Genomic DNA, 19,312 nt, shown 5'->3' on the forward strand with positions numbered 1-19,312 from the left:
CACTATATAATGAATACTAATAATATAATGAACCAATACTACTAGAGCATAGCTACATCTCATAATTGTTTTATTATGTTGCAGATTTTTCCCCCTGTTACATTCTCTCAGGACCCCACAGGCCTCCAAGTTGGGGAGTTCATGTGAGGCACCAGCACAACCTGATGGTAACTCTTTTCTGAGAGCTCCAGAAGCACTGTTCTGGGCAGCTCTTACTCCCCCCCGGTAATTATACTTTCTGCTTAAGTAAATTTTAGGCCAGGTTTTCCTGGTAAGCACTGTAAAAGACAGGTGAGGTTTTCTGGTCATAATTATTTTTTCTTGCTTCATTCTGCTTAAAATTAGTGGTTAAATGTCAAAGGATAAAAAAAAAAAAAATTATTGTTTTATCAAAGTAGCAACTGGAAGAGGTTTGGCCATGAGATGATATTTTCTGTGGCACTATTGGAAGACCGCTTTATTTTGCTTTGTATCTTTTAGATTATTTTTGTCATGCTAGCCGAAAGACAGTCCTGCTTGTCCTAGCTATACATTCCTGCCCCTTTGCCCGTGTCCATGCCCAGCAAAGTTAACATGGTCGCACGGCTCTAGGACAATTGGTTTCAGCTCAGTGGTCTAGACTGAAAGCTTTCCGGATGTCTTCATGGACTGGATGGCAGAGCTGATCTGCCTCACCGTCTGGCTGCAGAATCACCGTGTCCCGCAAAGGGAAGTGATGGGAACAGCACGGCCAGGGAAAGGAGGAGCCACAACACACTTCATCAGGAGATCTGATGAGCCTTCTCTTCTCCAGGCTGAACAGTCTCAACTCCCTCAGCCTGTCCTCACAGGAGAGGTGTTCCAGCCCTCTGATCATCTTTGTGGACCTCCTCTGGACCCGCTCCAACACATCCATGTCCTTCCTATGTTGGGGGCTCCAGAGCTGGACACAGGACTCCAGGTGGGGTCTCACAAGAGCGGAGTAAAGGGGCAGAATCACCTCCCTCGACCTGCTGGCCACGATTCTCTTGATGCAGCTCAGGATATGGTTGGCTTTCTGGGCTGTAAGCGCACATTGCTGGCTCATGTTGAGCTTCTCATCCACCAGTACCCCTAAGTCCTTCTCTTCAGGGCTGCTTCTCAAGCCACTCTCCGCCCAGCCTGTACTTGTGTTTGGGATTGCCCCAACTCCTTTCAGATGTTCAACTGGAGAAAAAAAACACCCACCAACACAAAAAGCCCCGACTAACTTCCCTCCTCCTCCCAGTACAAGTACCTAACCAGCTTAGCTTTCCCAAACCAAAGGCTTTGCTGAGCACCGAAGCTGCTGTAAGGATCAAGGGACCACGTGGCCAGGACCAAGGCAATCAACAGTCATATAGGCTTTGTCTGCAACAATCACAGAATCACAGAATGGTAGGGGTTGGAAAGGACCTCTGTGGGTCACCCAGTCCAACCCTCCTGCCGAAGCAGGGTCACCTACAGCAGGCTGCAGAGGACCTTGTCCAGGCGGGTCTTGAATATCTCCAGAGAAGCAGACTTCACAACCTCCCTGGGCAGCCTGTTCCAGGGCTCCGTCACCCTCAGAGGGAAGAAGTTCTTCCTCGTGTTCAGATGGAACTTCCTGTGCCTCAGTTTGTGCCCATTGCCCCTTGTCCTGTCGCTGGGCACCACTGAAAAGAGTTTGGCCCCACCCTCCTGACACCCACCCTTCAGATATTTGTAAGTATATATTAGGTCCCCTCGCAGCCTTCTCCAGGCTAAACAAGCCCAGCTCCCTCAGCCTCTCCTCGTAGGAGAGATGCTCCAGTCCCCTCATCATCCTTGTAGCCCTCTGCTGGACTCTCTCCAGTAGCTCCTCATCTTTCTTGAACTGGGGAGCCCAGAACTGGACACAGTACTCCAGATAAGGCCTCACTAGGGCAGTGTAGGGGGGAAGGACAACCTCCTTCGACCTGCTGGCCACACTCCTCCTAATGCACCCCAGGATCCCATTGGCTTTCCTGGCAGCCAGGGCACACTGCTGGCTCATGGTCAACCTGTCATCCACCACGACACCCAGGTCCCTCTCCGCAGAGCTGCTCTCCAGCAGATCCACCCCAATCCTGTACTGGTGCATGGGGTTGTTCCTCCCCAGGTGCAGGACCCTGCATTTGCCTTTGTTGAACCTCATCAGGTTCCTCTCTGCCCAACTTTCCAGCCTATCCAGGTCACGCTGAATGGCAGCACAGCCTTCTGGTGTATCTACCACACCTCCCAGTTTGGTGTCATCAGCAAACTTGCTGAGGGTACATTCTAACTCTTCATCCAGGTCGTTGATGAAGAAGTTAAACAAGGCTGGGCCCAGTACTGACCCCTGGGGGACACCACTAGTTACCAGCCTCCAACTAGACTCAGCGCCGCTGATGACAACCCTCTGAGTTCTGCCATTCAGCCAGTTCTCAATCCACTTCACCGACCACTCATCCAGCCCACACTTCCTCAGCTTCCCTAGGAGGATGTTACGGGAGACTGTGTCAAAAGCCTTGCTGAAATCTAGGTAGACAGCATCCACGGCTCTCCCCTCATCTACCCAGCCAGTCATGTCATCGTAGAAAGCTATTAGATTGGTCAGGCATGATTTCCCCTTGGTGAATCCATGCTGACTACTCCCAATAACCTTCTTTTCTTCCACTTGCTTCATGATGGCCTCCTTGATAAGCTGCTCCATCACCTTTCCCAGGATGGAGGTGAGGCTGACCGGCCTGTAGTTCCCTGGGTCCTCCTTCTTGCCCTTTTTGAAGACTGGAGTGACATTGGCCTTTCTCCAGTCCTCGGGCACCTCTCCTGTCCTCCAGGACCTCTCAAAGATGATGGAGAGTGGCTCAGCAATGACATCCGCCAGCTCCCTCAGCACTCGTGGGTGCATTCCATCGGGGCCCATGGATTTGTGGACATCCAGATTGCTTAAGCGATCCCTCACACAGTCCTCCTCGAGCAAGGGAAAGTCGTCCTTTCTGCAGGCTTCTTCTCTTACCTCCGGGGCCTGGGATTCCTGAGGGCCTGCCTTGGCACTGAAGACTGAAGCAAAGAAGGCATTCAGTAGCTCTGCCTTCTCTGCATCCTCCGTCACCAGGACACCCGCCTCATTCAGCAGCGGCCCCACATTGTCCCTAGCCTTCCTTTTGCTGCTGATGTAGTTGAAGAAGCCCTTCTTGTTGTTTTTGACATCCCTTGCCAGCTTCAATTCCAGGTGGACTTTGGCCTTCCTCGTGGCATCCCTGCATGCTCTGACCACATTCCTGTACTCTTCCCAAGTGGCCTGCCCCTCTTTCCACATTCCATGGACCTTTCTCTTCCACCTGATCTCCGCTAGAAGCTCCTTGTTTAACCATGCAGGTCTCCTGCCTCCTTTGCTCAGTTTCTTTCTCAGGGGGATGCATTGCTCCTGAGCATGGAGGAAGGGTCGTTTGAAGAGCGACCAGCACTAATGGACCCCCCTGCCTTTGAGAGCCCTGGCCCACGGGATTCCTCCCAGTAGCTCCCTGAAGAGGCTGAAGTCAGCCCTCCTGAGGTCCAAGGTTTTGATCCTGCTTATCGCCCTGCTTCCTCCACGCAGGATCCTGAACTCGACCATTTCATGGTCACTGCAGCGGAGTCTACCTCCAACCTTCACATCCTCCACCAGTCCCTCCTTGTTTGTTAATACAAGGTCCAGCAGAGCACCTTTCCTTGTTGGTTCCTCCATCACTTGCATCAGAAAGTTATCATCGATGCTCTGTAGGAACCTCCTGGATTGTGCCTGCCTAGCTGTATGGTCTTCCCAGCTGATGTCAGGGTGGTTGAAGTCCCCCATGAGAACCAGGGCCTGTGATTGTGAGGCTGCTTGCAGCTGCCCTTAGAAGGCCTCATCAATTTCCTCCTCCTGGTCAGGTGGCCTGTAGTACACACCCACCGTAATGTCACCCTTATGAGCCTGTCCCTTAATTCTAACCCACAAGCTCTCAACTTGTTCCTCATTTGCCCCCAGGCCAAGCTGAATGCATTCCAGTTGCTCCCTCACATATAGAGCAACTCCACCACCTGTCCTTGTTGGTCTGTCTTTCCTAAAGAGTCTGTAGCCATCCATGATAGCATGCCAGTCATGCGAGTTGTCCCACCACGTTTCTGTGATGGCGACCAAGTCGTAGCCGTCCTGCTGTATAATGGCTTCCAGCTCCTCCTGGTTATTGCCCATGCTGGGCTGTCAATCTCACCCCTGACCCTGGCACGCCAAGCCTAGGCTCATCCCTAGTGAGCTGGGCTACGTCCCCTTCCCCCTTCGAACCTAGTTTAAAGCCCTCTCAATGAGCCCCGCCAGCTCGTGGCCAAGAATCTTTTTTCCCCTTTGAGATAGCTGAGTTCCACCTGTCGCCAGCAGGCCCGGTGCTGTGTACACCTCCCCATGATCAAAGAAGCCAAAATTTGACCAATGGCACCAGTCCCTGAGCCACCTGTTAACCAGGTGAGTTTTCCTGCCCCTTTCAGTGCTGTTCCCTGCCACTGATGGGATGGAGAAGAACACCACCTGTGCCCCTGATCCCTCAACCAATCACCCCAGTGCCCTGAAGTCCCTTTTGATGGCCTTGGGACTTCTGTCCGCTATCTCGTCCCCGCGAATCTGCATTACCAAGAGGGGGTAGGAATCAGAAGGCCAAGGGACCTCCAGCTTAACCACGCGACTGCAGCACGATCTTCATGATCAGATCCTTCCGCACAGAGCGTGCAATGCCTTTTTTTTTTAAAAAAAAAAGATAAACACTGACTGGGAGTCTTCTTTCATGGCGAAGTACGCATTGCTTTAATTCTATATTCCCTACAACTAACATAAGCTAGCGCTGTAGAGTATTCTATTTCCATGTACATCAGTTTCCTTATTTTAAAACTACAGATTTATGCATTTTCCACTTTGGAAAGAAAAACTGTTGGAAAACAATATGGAAGTTCAGCTAGTGTTTTCCAGCTGGATCCAAAAGTCCTTCCTTCTTATCACAATCTACTTAGAATATCTCTCACAAACAAACTGGAGAAAGTTTGTCCAGTTATCAAGGGGTTCAAAAATTCACAAGACAAGCATAAACACGATAGTGTACTAACACCCAGCAGCACACTTTGTCATACCGAATGAAACAGTCATGAAAAATTAACCCTTCAATATGTAGAATCCTGTTGCAACCTCCTGCTGCTGATTTTCTGCTGAAAAGCAGAACTGCCACATGCTTTCTTAGTGTAGTGAAATATTGTTTTACTGTTCATATAGCGCGCTTCGTAATTAGACCCTTAACAGAGTCAGCATTGCTCTCCACGTTGCAGAGACGAGGAAAATAGCACCGAGATGACCTGACTCACTACAGATCACCGCAGTAATCAAACTGGGAATAAAATGCAGTTCTTAAGCAACCTAGACCACTGCTTTCACTTCACGAGGCAGGCTGCAGATTTCAGAGGAAAAAATTCATATGGCTTTTATACCAAAATGCTACCTTCTCTTTTCCCCATTCAGACTTCAAAAAACAACAACCAAACAAACAAAAAACCAACCTCCAATCCTAAGCTGAAGGAAAAAAAAGATCAAGTTGGCTGATTGTGTATCGACTGGCTCTTGGCATGGAATGTCGTGTCATTATACTAAATGCACTTTAAAACTGTAATGACCAATGTTCTTTAGATGTTTGGTCACATATAATACAAGAATGAAATACATTCACAAGTGTGACTGATTACCTTTTCCTTCACGCAGAATTTAAGCTGGTCGGTCATGACTGATGAAGCGCAGCATCCAGGCAGCCACCGCTAGTGTAGGTCATGACGTTCTCCTCTACCACCTCTTGAAATAGGTCCGTTTCCAGATGTGTTTCAGAAAAGTCTTGGTTCTCTTGGCAATTTGTATTTAGATCTTCAAGATTAATAATATCATCTAAAAATAAACAAATTACAAACTGCAGCCAAAGACACCTGAAATTACTGTATGTAGTCCATTATTTCTATCATGTCAGAATAGAGTATTTCTAGAACAAGCTTTTATTTCATCAGAATACTCTTGATTCTGCCTCCTAAATGGCCTACAAAATAAACTAAATTTTTGAGGTTTGTCTCTGACAGGGAAATTACACGTGCGTGTGTGTGTGTATGTGTGTGTGTTCCTACTCCTATGCTTCCTCTCAGCCCTCCAAGAGCTTCCTTTTCTCTTTTTTAAAATAGAGAAACTCCTCTCCTATTTCAGACATCAAATCCTATCAGCTTCCGGACAGCAACTATTGTGTATTTTTAACTTCCTGCTAGGCAACTTGTGAAATTATATTAAACTAATATGGAAATAACGGAAAAAGAATCAGTAACCTTACCCCATGACCTCCACACTGCAGGAATTAATGTATGCAGCAGTCCAGAGCTTCCCACGGACCTTGATAATCTCTTGCTGCTCCAGAGCCTGACCAATTATTATGCTGGCAATCTTTAGTGACCATTAAGTTTAATTAAGTTGAAGATGCTCAAATTTTCAGAGAAACAAAGTTTAAACAAAGACTTTTTCATGCTAAATGTCCTTCTGATCTGGAGTCAGGTAAACTTGAGCTAAGCATTGGATTCATTCCATACAGGAAACTTGAAAAGGCAAAGAATTTCAGCACTTGCCCCAGGAAGCAGAAAGGGATGATTCACAGCAACCGCAGCTCTGCCGTACCATGTGCACAATCAACGGAGGCACAGATTAATTTATCGCATCCTAGCGCTTTTGCACAGAGTAGTGTTATCGCCTATTTGTGCTGAAAACCTTTGAGACACTTCAGCATTAGCTTATCTTCTTTACTGAACAAGGCATATTTTATAGCTTTTGTACCACAGAACACACTTACCAGCTAAGGCGTTTCCATTCTGCAATCCATTTGTTTTCTGTTTTTCCTAAAACAGATAATAATAGTCCGGAGAAAAAAAGAATGTTAAAAGAAATTTTGTTATTTTGGGAAAGAACAAGGTCCTTGCTCTATCTTATAATTTCATTTTATTTACAGGATTTTCTCATTTCCACTACCAGAGACTACAGTGCTCCTTAGATAAAAACAAACCTTCACAAAGCAACAGCCACAGCAGGGGGAAAAAAGTAATTTGTAAGTTAATGCTTTCTAACTAGACAAGGAGAGCTAAGTTGCTATCAGTCACTCAGAATGACTTCTCTCCTCTCTTCTGACTCTTTGTAGAAGTAGCTGTCAAGAAGCTACAGGTAGCGCAGGATGAAATTTGCTCAGATGATGGGAGAAAACCGTGAGATGAAAACCAACTGGATGATGGTAGGTTGTACTTAATGAACGTAGGCCAGGTCAGGTCAAAAGTATCAAGGGAAAGGGCTGGGTTTTTTTAATCCTTCAACTACTTTGTCTACATTTCTGAAGCTGATCTTTCAAAACATGAATCCTACCATGGCCTGGAGTTGGTTCTGGAAATATTCAGAAGAGTATATAAAACATCCATCTCGTCACTGTGGGTATCAAAAACCAAAGCAAATTTACTTGCAAAGAACATCATCTTGCTTATGAACTGAAGAATTCCTCTTTACACCTGGAATATTGGAAAGCCTTCCAAAATCCCCTAAAATTCGTACCTCCACAGAGGTCTTCCACAGTAAATAGATCATCTTTGAAACTTTCCAGTCAAGAGGAACTATATAATCATCTGGCAACAAGGATTCTGCAGAAGAAAATATTTTTTGCAGTTGAGTGTTCAGATCTCTCCATAGCCAAAATATATCACTTGAATTACAATTTTTGCATACATTATATATGTAGGACTTTTCAAAAAATCAGCAGATACTTGAACAAGCCAGCAGCAACGTTAGAATTTTGGTTTTCTAGAATGTAATGCAGAGCACAGAAGGGGGAGGAGACTTGGGTTTGGTTACTTTTTTTAGGCAAAGACTTTCCTACCATACTTTCGTTTCCCCCACATAGTCCCCTGAAACCAGGCACAAAAAAGAAAACCAGAAAGCTTTCAGGCCATAAATTAAACAAAATGCAACTTAAGTAACAACCTTTAAATTTAAAAATGTTTAATTATAGGGATTTGTGCAATATCACTAAAGAAATCACTAAAACATTTTAACTCTAACACTGTTTAAGCAGCTGGAAACAGATTCTTTACAGGGAAACAGTCTAAAATATATTCTATGCTTATATGAAAATCATATAAGCAAGTCACTCAACTAAATTTTTCATTTATAAATAACCAGACATTTCCCAAAAATTCCCCCTCCAAATGTCAATAACAATTGACTGCAATTGCCAGTGTTGTAAAATACTACAGCTCAAATCTGTACATGAATAAATAGTAGATATAATACTAGAATCAATATATAATAGGCTACAAAAAGCACAAGAATTTTTGAAATTGTAGGAAAAGCGTAGCCAAATGAGAATAAGACCAGCCTTCCGCAGATAGCAATTGCAATTTTGATGGAAAAAACCAACCCCAAAAACCAGCAATCACAAAATCATAGAATCATAGGTTGGAAAAGACCTCTAAGATCATCAAGTCCAACCGTCAACCCAACACCACCATGCCTGCTAAACCATATCCCAAAGTGCCACATCCACACATTTTTTGAACATCTCCAGGGATGGGGACTCAATCACCTCCCTGGGCAGCCTGTTCCAATGTCTGACCACTATGACAGGGCTTCAGAGAGATTCTTAACGGTGATTTCCAAAAGAAATGCATCTAAACACCAAGAGAAATTCACCTGTTGCTGACCCAGAACAACAACATTTGGTTCACTAACCTACTGAGTGTTTCTGAATGCCTGTTTTTAGTTTTTTCCTGGAAGATCCCTGTGTTCATGTCATGGCCAACTCCCTCTAAGATGATGAAATTTAAGATCACAGATATGAAGACTCATCAAGTTTGGAAGAGAAAATTGTTTTATATGCAATAGCTGAGGACATGAGCCATACTTCTCTGCTCTGTTTCAGCTCTAGATGGCAAGTTCTTTGGTGTGTGCTGCCAGATTTAGGTAAAGCAGCACTGCAGGTCTTTTGGGGACGAGTAATGCTGCCTGGGGTTTGCATCACTGTTCTGGCAGGTAGCATTGCCATCGACTTTTACAATAAAAAGAAAGAATCCCAAGGTCAGTTTGGGCAGATAAACAGATGTAAGCTGCTCCTCAGTTGTATCTTAAAATTTTCATATGAAATACAGGCTTATATTCTACTGAAACAAACAGGTGTAAAGGTCTACACGCTGAAAAAACCAGTCTGTGTTTTTTTTAATCCTATTTGTTGGCCACATCAAAGTTACTGTTTCTCCACTGACTAAATTTGGACCAAAGAAGTAGCAGAACTTTATGCACAGGGAACGTGGCGCTTTCAGCAGGTGCGTAGACAGCACCATGTCCTAGGGTGATTTCCAGACAAGTGCCAGCTGTTGTTGTTGCTGGCTACAGCTCTGCACGGTTACGCTGGCCTGCGGTAAATCTGGAAATCATGATTGCCACACACAACTCCTTTGAGGACCGATCATCAGACTTCTAACAGCTAACTTAAAATTATTAAACTCCAAGTACGAAAATATCACAATTGGAGCTCTGGAAGGCAAGTATGCAACACTGTGAGACTTCTTAACCATGCATGATTAAAAAGAAAGTATTCGCTATCAGAAAATGCATCTAGTAAGTTTGATACTAAACTTCAAATTAAATTTGATTCTGGGAAAGATTTTGAACAGTACCTAAGTTGCATAAGGTTCTGTGAAAACCTCACTAAATAAAGAAAAAGGAATAAGTACTACATTAACCAGGTGGACTATAAAAACAAACATGCAATCTTTATGTAAAAGAACAACATTTTGTACCATGTTTTCATTTAGTTCTGTAATCAACACAGAAAAGTCTTACTCAGTAGGACGCACTAAAACATCAACCAGAGCTTCATGCTCTAGATTTAAAGTAAGTCTTTGTTACAAAAGACACTATGAAGCCAAATCCAACGGCACCTTTAACAGACTGAAAAAGCTTTTAGGTAAAAAATAAAAGAATTAAAATAAAATAATCACCAAAGCAGCAGTGATTCCTTTCAAGAGGATTCATATTAGATTACTTGGTATTGCAATAAACCTGAGTAATCATAGAGATTTAGGATTTTTTGTTTGTTCATTTGTTTTGTTTTTTGGGGGTGTTCTGGAGGGTTTTTTGTTTGAGGTTTTGAGGGGTTGTGGGTTTTTTCTTGTTTTTTTTACATAGGAGTAGTGAGAAGAGTATTACCCAGTGGAAGACCTGGAGAGCCAAAGAGCTGCACAAGTTGAAAAGCAAATCCTAATGATAAGGGAAGTCCCAGAAAACTACATTTCATATTCACATCTTGATTATCTTCAAGTTGAGAGGCCTCTGCTGGCTCAGGGTTATCTGCTTCGTGCCCATTTTCACTGGAGCTTGCCAATATACTAGAATCTCCTGGACATTCAGAAATAACTTTAACAGATGTCAAAATATCTGGTTGGCTATTTGCAACCTCTGAAGAAACTTTTTCACTCTCACCCTCTTTTGTATCAACTACCTGTTGTTGCTTAAGAGTTCTAACTTGCTCCTCCTTAGTCCTGGAAGCTACATAAACCCTGCAGGAATATTCTGGCATAGGAGAAGGTTGTCCCAAATAAGAAATATCACATAACAGAGCATCTGCATCCTGGGTGGGTAAGGAACAGGTTGCCTTGGTGCCACTGCAAGGTGCAGAATATTCCTGCAATGCACTGTTCTGCTCATGTTCCTCTCCACGGTCCTTGCTTAGAAAGCTCTTTTGCTCCACTTCTAAAACACTTTTTGGAGGAACATCGCCTTTTCTGGGGAATTCCTTCCCTTCCTCTGTACTCCCAGCAATCTGTCTTGGTAGATTAAACTTCGGCGCCAAATTGACAATTCTTCTGCATCTTCTCCTCTTTGATGTAGTTGGTGTGGCATCATTTCTTGGAACTTTTACATCACTCGAACACTGCATGAAGGCGGCCCTGGCTTCCACAAGGGAATCCAAGTGCATGTCACCAGCTGGAGACACTGATAGACCATTGCTCACCACATCACCAGCCTCCTCAGTTACTGTTACCTGATGGTTTTCCTTTACCCACCCTTCGTTTGACTGACAGCAGTTTAGCTGTGTTGAACTGTTCATAAGAGTCTGTTTCGGATTCCTCATTTTTGGGGGTCTTTGTTCACCTACAAATTTATCCTCAGACCAAGAGGAAAGAGAAACTTGCGTATCAAAGCCCAGCTGCAATTCCTCAGTAGGTAAATTAACTGAAAAAAAAGCCCAGGCATTAGAGTGATTCTTCTCTGCTTTTAATGCACCTTTGTCCTCCATGTTCTGATCAGGCACATTATCACGTACACTTGAACTGTAACACCGAGACACTTCTTTTTCTTCCCCATTTAAACTTAACAGCTTAGCTTCCATGTCGGGTTCACATGTAATTTGGTATGATCCAAGCTTGTTTTCTGTGCTCAGCAGTGGCGTCTTATAATCTTCAGAGACGCCTTCTGTTTCCCAGGTGGAATTTTTATCATTGCTTATTTTTAGGAAATTGCTTCTGCAAAGATTCTCTTTGTACCTTTGATTTCTTTCCTCGTCATTGAATGCGTTTTTGGTTAGGTTTTCAGTCGAAAAAGGTTCTACATCTACTAGAAGTGAAATGTGACCTTCTACAGGCAACTCATTTTTCAAGGCACTGTTCAACATTGTTGAGACCTCAGACACTGCGATGGGAAACCTTTCTCGTGAAACCACTGCAACTTCTTTTAGGCTTTCACCATCACCGTTAGGCTGCTCTTCACAAACTGTCACTGGATCCTCCGGACCTTCCCTGAACGTACACAACGATTTGCTGTTTTCTTCTTCTGAATCATCCTCTTCACTTTCGGATGTGTCCTGGTCATTTGGAAGTGGATGATGAGCTGCTCCACCTAACTTTTTCTTCATAATTTCTGTATGACCGCCTTTAATTTTTTTGTTTCTTTTTCGCTTTTTCCTCTGCTTTGCTTTTGTCAACAGGTGCCCAGGGTTATTCTTTAAAATTGTCTCCCTACACGAAAGCAAAAAAAATTAAATGTAACTAAACAAAAAATTCAGTAGTAATATACTTGTGGTGTTCAATTTGAAGAATAGGCACTTTATGTTAATATGATGATCAAACACAGACCATCTGCATTTTAAATAGATAAAAATCTTCTATTCTAAAAACCTTCTATTGATTAAACAAACGTACACCTTACAATTCAGAACAATCTTGAATATCCAAAACCAATTTAAATAAACATAGCTGCCATCTCATTAACTTATCTTTACAAAAAGCACCACAAATTATTGCAAGACCAAACAACATGTTTCTGGATGTCTTTCTAAATGATGTTTGAATAACAGATACTGAGGAGCTACTGCTATTCTAAAATTTCATTAAATGTCATGCTGAGCAGAAAGCTACTTAGTGGAGGATGTAGTAAGAAAATTTCATCCATTAAGATTAGATGGACTATACTTAGATAACCTGGACTCAAATTCAAAACTTACTAACCAAAAGTCTGAATAAAGGTACAGTGACTACAGCAACTCTGATATTTACTGTTCAGTATATAAAGTGTGGATGCATACACATTTGGAAACCCTATTTCATATTTTACGAGCAACAAAATAACACACTACAGAAAAACTAACACAATTGTAGGCAGTTATTTACAATAAACTTTGTAGTCCTTTTCAGAACGTCTGATTTTTTTTCTCTGCATTTCTCATTGAATTTAACAGATAGCAGCCCTAACAGGGACTCCTCTGAAATCTTGATGTTAGCCCATCAGCCAGCTAACCCTGAAATGAACTCATGCACGAAAAACCTAGCCCAGAAATCTAATTTCTCCCTATGCAACTCTTCAGAGAGAGATGAGATTTTCAAAGTTAAGTTTGACCGATAAATCTTCATATCAAAGATCTGCTCCTTTTCTGTAATTCTTCGTTTTTCTGTAAACTCTTTGTTCAGGACGGTACTTTACACAACACACTAAAGCAAACAAACCAGTAGCTAGAAGAATTATAGGGTAAAATTGGTTATTTTCTGGGCATTCATATGCAACATAAGCTTTTTTAAGTGCTGTATTCTGAAATTCTTCAGAGAGAAATTAAAAAATGGGGGTGATTGTGCACACGGATGGAAAGCCAGAGTCATCAGTAGGCAACCTGGGACTAAAGGTTGCCTGTGGAAACCTACCCTTACCCTTTATTCATTCTTAAATTTATTCATTGTTAGACTCATGTAAATTCTTTCTAATCTGAACTCTACAAAGCAAACTCCTAATTCTCTGAGTGTGAAGGACCTCAGCAGCTTTCTCAGCCTTGCTACAGCCACAAAGTCACTTGACTGGAGCAGGACTCAAAAGTCTTGGTGCCTTGATATTGCTGCACCAAGCACTACGGGATCTCCGAAAATATGCTGTTGGAAAGCACAACAATTTTATTGCCCTATAATTGCATCCACATGAGACATGCTACTAAGAAATGGGACTTCCTTCAAATGTTGGCATTTAAGTCCACACAGTGCTTTCCTGTGAGTAATAGAAACTGACTTCCCCTTTTCCAAATCAGTCTATTTTCAGCACAGCACCCTATGGTTTAAGTGTGAGTATCTATACTGCAGATGTTTGAAGCTAGCCAAGACAAATTCCAACCTGAATTCTGTTCACAATACATTCCCTACTCAGCAACGTGCCTCCTTTCTCCCCAAAAGAGAGACGGGATGCAAACAAAGCTTTAGGATGGAATAGATCTTATTTGCCTATTGAACTAAATTATATATAAGTGAAGCATCTGCAATGGTAGTTGGAGAGATTATTTTCTTACATGTAATGCAGATTTGCAGAAACCACATACTAATCACAGATTCTGTCTTAAATCCTGACATTAACTTTCTCCCTCCGCGATGAAAATTTATGACTTGAAAGTGGTTTTAGAAGAGGAAATTCTCTGAAGTTTTCAGAAGCGTAAAACCCATTACCAGTGAAATAGAAAATAATGTCCCATTTTTAATTGTTTTTAATGGAGTGGGGAATAAAACAGACCTGTGCACTAATTCCAAGAAGAATTTAGTATTGTACCCAAAGGCCCCTCTGCTGCCATAACAACTCTGCAGAAATGACAACCAAATTGCTGATGTTGGCACTGGCACGGAAAGGAACGGACTTCTCCAGCCTTGGTATTATTGTAGCTGTACTCTTGCTTACCACTCACTTCTCCCAGATGTGAATTTGCGCAGCTGCTGCTGGAAGCAAATGTCCCTAATACTGATTCAAGCATATTTCTGATGTCTAACTCCTGAGACACCTGACAACGCTTTCAGGACAATGCTGACAGAAACCTTCTTAGGCTGGGATGCCACACCAAAAGGTATTGTAGAACTTTGCGCAAATTGGGGGGGGGGGGGGGGAGGGGAAACGTCTCGGAGGTCAGCACATTTATTTACTCTCCTCACCATTAATTCTGAATCAGAAAGGAAACCCATGCTGGACAGGATTCACTTTGGAATGCAAGAACAGCAGAAATACATCCACCAAACAATGGGAGAAGAAGAACCTGGAGAAACTAACACTTATTATTGTGTTGAAATTGTCGCATGCCGTAACAATAACGCATGCAAGCGTTGGCCAAGGCTGATGATTTAGCATATCTGGATATGACCTTCAGTAGTGACATTCAACAGTTCGTAACAAATACAACAACTACATCATTTCTCCGCTTTCGAAACATGGAGGTTTTACAGCAATTCAGTGCAATTCATTTTCTAAAGGTCTGGATTTCCTAAAGAAAGGACTACAGTAAAAAGGAAAGTGATGAACTAGTAAATGCAGATTAATAACATTTATTATTCTTCACTTTTCCAAGCAACTTGTTCTCCAACTGATTCTAAGAAAATACTGCCCCAAAGAAACGCTCTAAGGCACCATGATGGCATAGCTAAAAATTTCCTGCTTGGGCTATACTTGGTATCACATCAAGGTTTTTGCATTTAATGAAGCAAATTGTCTACTAGTTTTCTTTAGTTTTATCTTAGTTCCTCCTCTTTCAGTCCACCGACACGCCTTTTTAGTTTTTCTTATTGTAAAACCATATGGCATGCAAACACTGAGAAAATTCAAGAACCAGCATGGAGATAGACTTCTTTTCTTTATAGGGGCATTTACTAGTGAGCTGTTTTTAAACACATACAATACACACAAAAGAGGAGGGGGGGGTAAAGGTGTCATTTCAGTTGATAATTAAATTCTGCTATATATTGTGCAATTAAATTCTGCTATATATTGTGCAATTAAAAATGACTGATTGGTAATACACAGACCTGAAAATACGTAATAGTAATTTTATTGAAATAGGAATTCACTTTCTGTAACAACACTCTGAAATTTCTCAGCCTACCATTTAGACAGTATCAAAAGCTTTTTGCCGTAACTCTGTTGCATGTGACTTCAAGGTTGTAACCAACTGCTCAGAATAGCATCATCCAGCCTGATTGAGAGTCAGTGCTCAGATGACACCCTTTACTGGACAAACAAATGCACTTTAATGACTGCTAAGACAGGACATGCAAAGTAAACATCTACAGAAATTAGGCACATTTTGCTGGAAAATGGCAAAACCAGGAAGAGTTAGTTACTTGTAGTTGTACAAACTCCAGCCCTAGCAGACATCTAAGCTGATGTCTGCTTAATATCAAAAATGCCTGCAGTCATTGCTGTAATGAAATATAGAGGAATTGATAAATTTAAAAAGCAATTCCATATGACACTTAGAAATGAGGTATATGCTCTTTAAAATATGTATGTTATCATTAATCTCCAAAGTGTATGGCATGGGTTTTCAACATCAAAATTACAGTAGAGTTGCTTACATAAAATTGCATTTACTGGGGTACATTTCACTTTCCCTGCCTGGTAAGTCCAACTGCATTGCTGAATTCCTTGTGACCTAACTTTACTTCAGCAACATAAAGAAACTGAAGTTATAACTCTGGTATAACAAAAACAAGTCATGGTACCAGCCTTCTTGTTACACATCTTGCCTTTAATACTGACATGAGTGATAAAAGTCCAGTTCCTCAAAACCAAATGGAATATCCGTAATATGTGATCAAGCAACTGGAAAAAAACACATGCAAAATAACTTGTCAGCATTACTGCGTTTTCCAAAAGGTGAAATTCCATTAGACAGTGCAGCAACCAACAAAGAACTTTATTGCTGCTGAAGAAACAGTCTTAGTCACCCTTTCCTACCATGTTCCACATGTTGCCCCTGAACTTCCACTACTTGACTTTTGCTGGCTCTACCATCCTCCTTGGGGGTGGATTTACCTGACTGAGCCAGCATCAAAAGAAAGCAATTATTTGATTTGTTGTTGAGCTGACTTAACTGACCAAAGCAAGATGTAAGTGTCTAGCTAAGACAAAGGAAGTGGCTGGTGGGAGCAAGGTGACTACTTTTAGCAGCAACGTGTTGGGTTGCCTCGCAGCCCATCTTAAGGACATTCACCGTAAATGATTCATAAAAAATATTTACACATTACAGTGTTGCAAATTAATGCTCCCCACCCTAGATCAGTAAAGATTCTACTAATTGGATTCAATCTAAAGTGACTCAGTATTTATTATTGTCTCCCAACAGCATTGTGAGTGGTGGTGAGATTTTATTACTTGCCTTCATAAAATGTGCTATTTTTTCACAGTACTCAAAGAGCTACTCCTATCTTTATCATTTCTACAGGACTGATCTATGTATAGTTCTGCGCAATGTATAATCAGCCACCAGACTGCTGCCCTGTTACAGTCCAGACACAAGAGACATTGATCTAGAGAGTACACAGATAGCAGCATACAATTGGTTTGATCAAAGCATGCCTTTATAAGCTGTTCATTTAATCAAGTACATGGCAAAAAGCACAACCACTTTACTTGTCAAAGTAAAAAACCAAACAACTAAGCAAAAAACCCCAACAAAACAAACCCACCAAGAAACTCAAGTGCCTGAGGTGCTAGTAACAGCAATTCACTTTCAAATGATGATCCGTTCACTCCACAAGAAGTTTCAAGTGGAGTGATCTGATCTTTGTCCTGCCTGGTTGATGAAACTCATAAATGTCTTCTGACTGAGAGCCAATCTCCTATTTCGGCTCCTCAGTCACGGAATATGTTCATTAAGGAAATCAATCCTGAATATACCGATTGATATATACATACATGCACACTGAAAATACTTCCGCTTAGAATCAAACATCTACTTGCTGAACACATGGAACAATTCAAAAGCTGCTTTCAACCTCATTTAGCTGCCATAAACATCTGACCTGACACAATTCAAAATTCTAACCAGGAAAGGAAAAAAAAAAAACACCCCAAACAGCAACAGAGGTACTGACGGATGCTAACAGAGACAAGACACCATTTTTGTTTTACTGGATTTCTCTGTGCCATTAATTATGGCTCAATGTTAAAAAGCATGTTAAGAAGGAAAAAAAAGGACAAAGTGGAACACTGCAAGTGATCTAAATCCATCTTAAGGGGGTGCACTTACAATACAGAGAAGAAACCGCAGCTTTATCATCAGCCTCCTCACCCACGGAGGCTCAGCTCAGAATCAAATTTAATTTAAGTTCTCTCTGTCAGTATTTAGTCTTTTGAAGAGAACATGATGGACACAGATGCCAAAGTTATGCACTGGAAGTACTGTATGAATCATCTCATCAAGTTTGATGACATCAGTTCTACTGCTTGGATGATACCAGCTCAAGCATGAAGACAACCTGACTGAAATTCATCCAGGCTCCACAAGACACATGCTGCTTTGAGAAGCAGTTCGGAGAAATAGCAACTATAGTCAAATTCGCACTAGTTAATAAAGTTTGCTGTAACCTGCTGTGCAGCAGCGCTCCTTAATTTTCTACTGATATAAACACATTTCTGTACGAGATTTTAAGGAACAGTTTCAAAAAATCTGTAACAGGACAGAAAAATCCCACCTTCCTAGACAACAATCAGTCTCAGTTTTCACTATCTTCTGGACAAACTATAGCTCTACTGCATGTGATAAGAAGCAATCAGTTTTCACTACTTCCTAAGCACTACATCCTAAGCACTCTCAGCAACACCAGAGCACAATTTACACACTGCATCTTACAAAGCTGGTGCTCCCAGCTGAAAGCCACCAAGCATGCTGGTAAAGACTGTGACTGACCAAACAGTGTTGTCCACTGCAAATGCGAAGCCCGCTTGCCTCATGGCCAATTCACAGATACTGAAAAAACACGCAAACTGTAATAATTACCTTAAAAATATCAACCTTTTTCATTCCAAATGACAACCACAGTTGCTGTTACAGATATAACATACTGCATAGTGTATATATAATCTAACCAGTTCAAACACAAGACTGCAGCGCATCTGAGTGGATCCTTGATTTCAGGAGAAATAAGATCTGCATTCAAAAATTAAATGCTGTGAGAAACCTCACAATCCATCTTTCAGTTCCTGTCCCTGACAATCTGTTGCTTTCCAGGCATGTGCTTATGCAATTCTACCTGAGCAGCTCTACCCAGGCAAAGGCAGATTTACTGAGATTTCACGAGGCTGTGAAATAAATCGTGTCCTAAAATGCAGTCCACAAATAAGACAGACTTCCCAGATCCCAATTCCTAAAAAATATCCTCATTGTATATTTAGGCCCCTATAGAATCTACTCTTCAAATAAATCAATTTACCACTATTTTAACCAGAAAAGAAAGAGAACTACATAAGACAAAAGTGAAATCAAGTTGAGGAAAAATATGGGTGGGCATGTAAGGAAGCAACCGAGGTATAATGAGAGCAGAATGGAATACTTAGAAGTACGTAATAAGCTATTTTCCGTTAGGAACTTTCAATGAAAGATCACAGAAGTTAGCTATGTCTAAAACAGCTTCAATCAACAAAGCATATAGCAGAGACATATAATTAAATAACCACCAAAGCACAGACCATAATTCTGGGAACAAAAGTATGAGTTTTGAAAACACAAGAAGATGCTGCAAACTTAATAAGGCTAAGAAAAAAAAAGGAATGAAGAAAAATATATTGTATAACAGAAAATATTACTTTCAGCAGAACAAGAAAAAAACTCAAAAGGACAACCTGGAGGGAGAGGGAATATATATATATATATATATATATATACTCGGTTTTTAAATCAGCATCAGTTTGAACCAAGGCACTAAAAAAAAATAGAATAAGGTGTAGCTCTCCACACAAGTTTATAGTTCAGGGAAGAAACAGGAGGGG

General features: G+C 41.7%; 1 protein-coding gene across 3 annotated transcripts in view; it reads right to left on the bottom strand.

Annotated features, from left to right (window-relative positions):
* The window catches only part of LOC104332702 (NEDD4 binding protein 2 like 2), a 52,711-nt gene that overhangs the window by 939 nt on the left and 32,460 nt on the right, over positions 1-19,312 (bottom strand). For 2 of the 3 annotated variants that reach the window (XM_075420227.1, XM_075420217.1), the window contains 4 exons: positions 10,244-12,051; positions 7,595-7,680; positions 6,852-6,897; positions 5,722-5,914 (listed from right to left, as the gene is read on the bottom strand). In XM_075420227.1, coding sequence (XP_075276342.1) covers positions 5,754-5,914; positions 6,852-6,897; positions 7,595-7,680; positions 10,244-12,051 — 2,101 coding nt within the window. In that variant the 3' untranslated portion in view covers positions 5,722-5,753. Of the gene's footprint in view, positions 1-5,721; positions 5,915-6,851; positions 6,898-7,594; positions 7,681-10,243; positions 12,052-19,312 lie in introns of those variants that run through there. The other variant, XM_075420237.1, reaches the window with a different exon arrangement.

Source organism: Opisthocomus hoazin, chromosome 1, assembly GCF_030867145.1.
Source record: "Opisthocomus hoazin isolate bOpiHoa1 chromosome 1, bOpiHoa1.hap1, whole genome shotgun sequence".
Taxonomy (NCBI): domain Eukaryota; kingdom Metazoa; phylum Chordata; class Aves; order Opisthocomiformes; family Opisthocomidae; genus Opisthocomus; species Opisthocomus hoazin.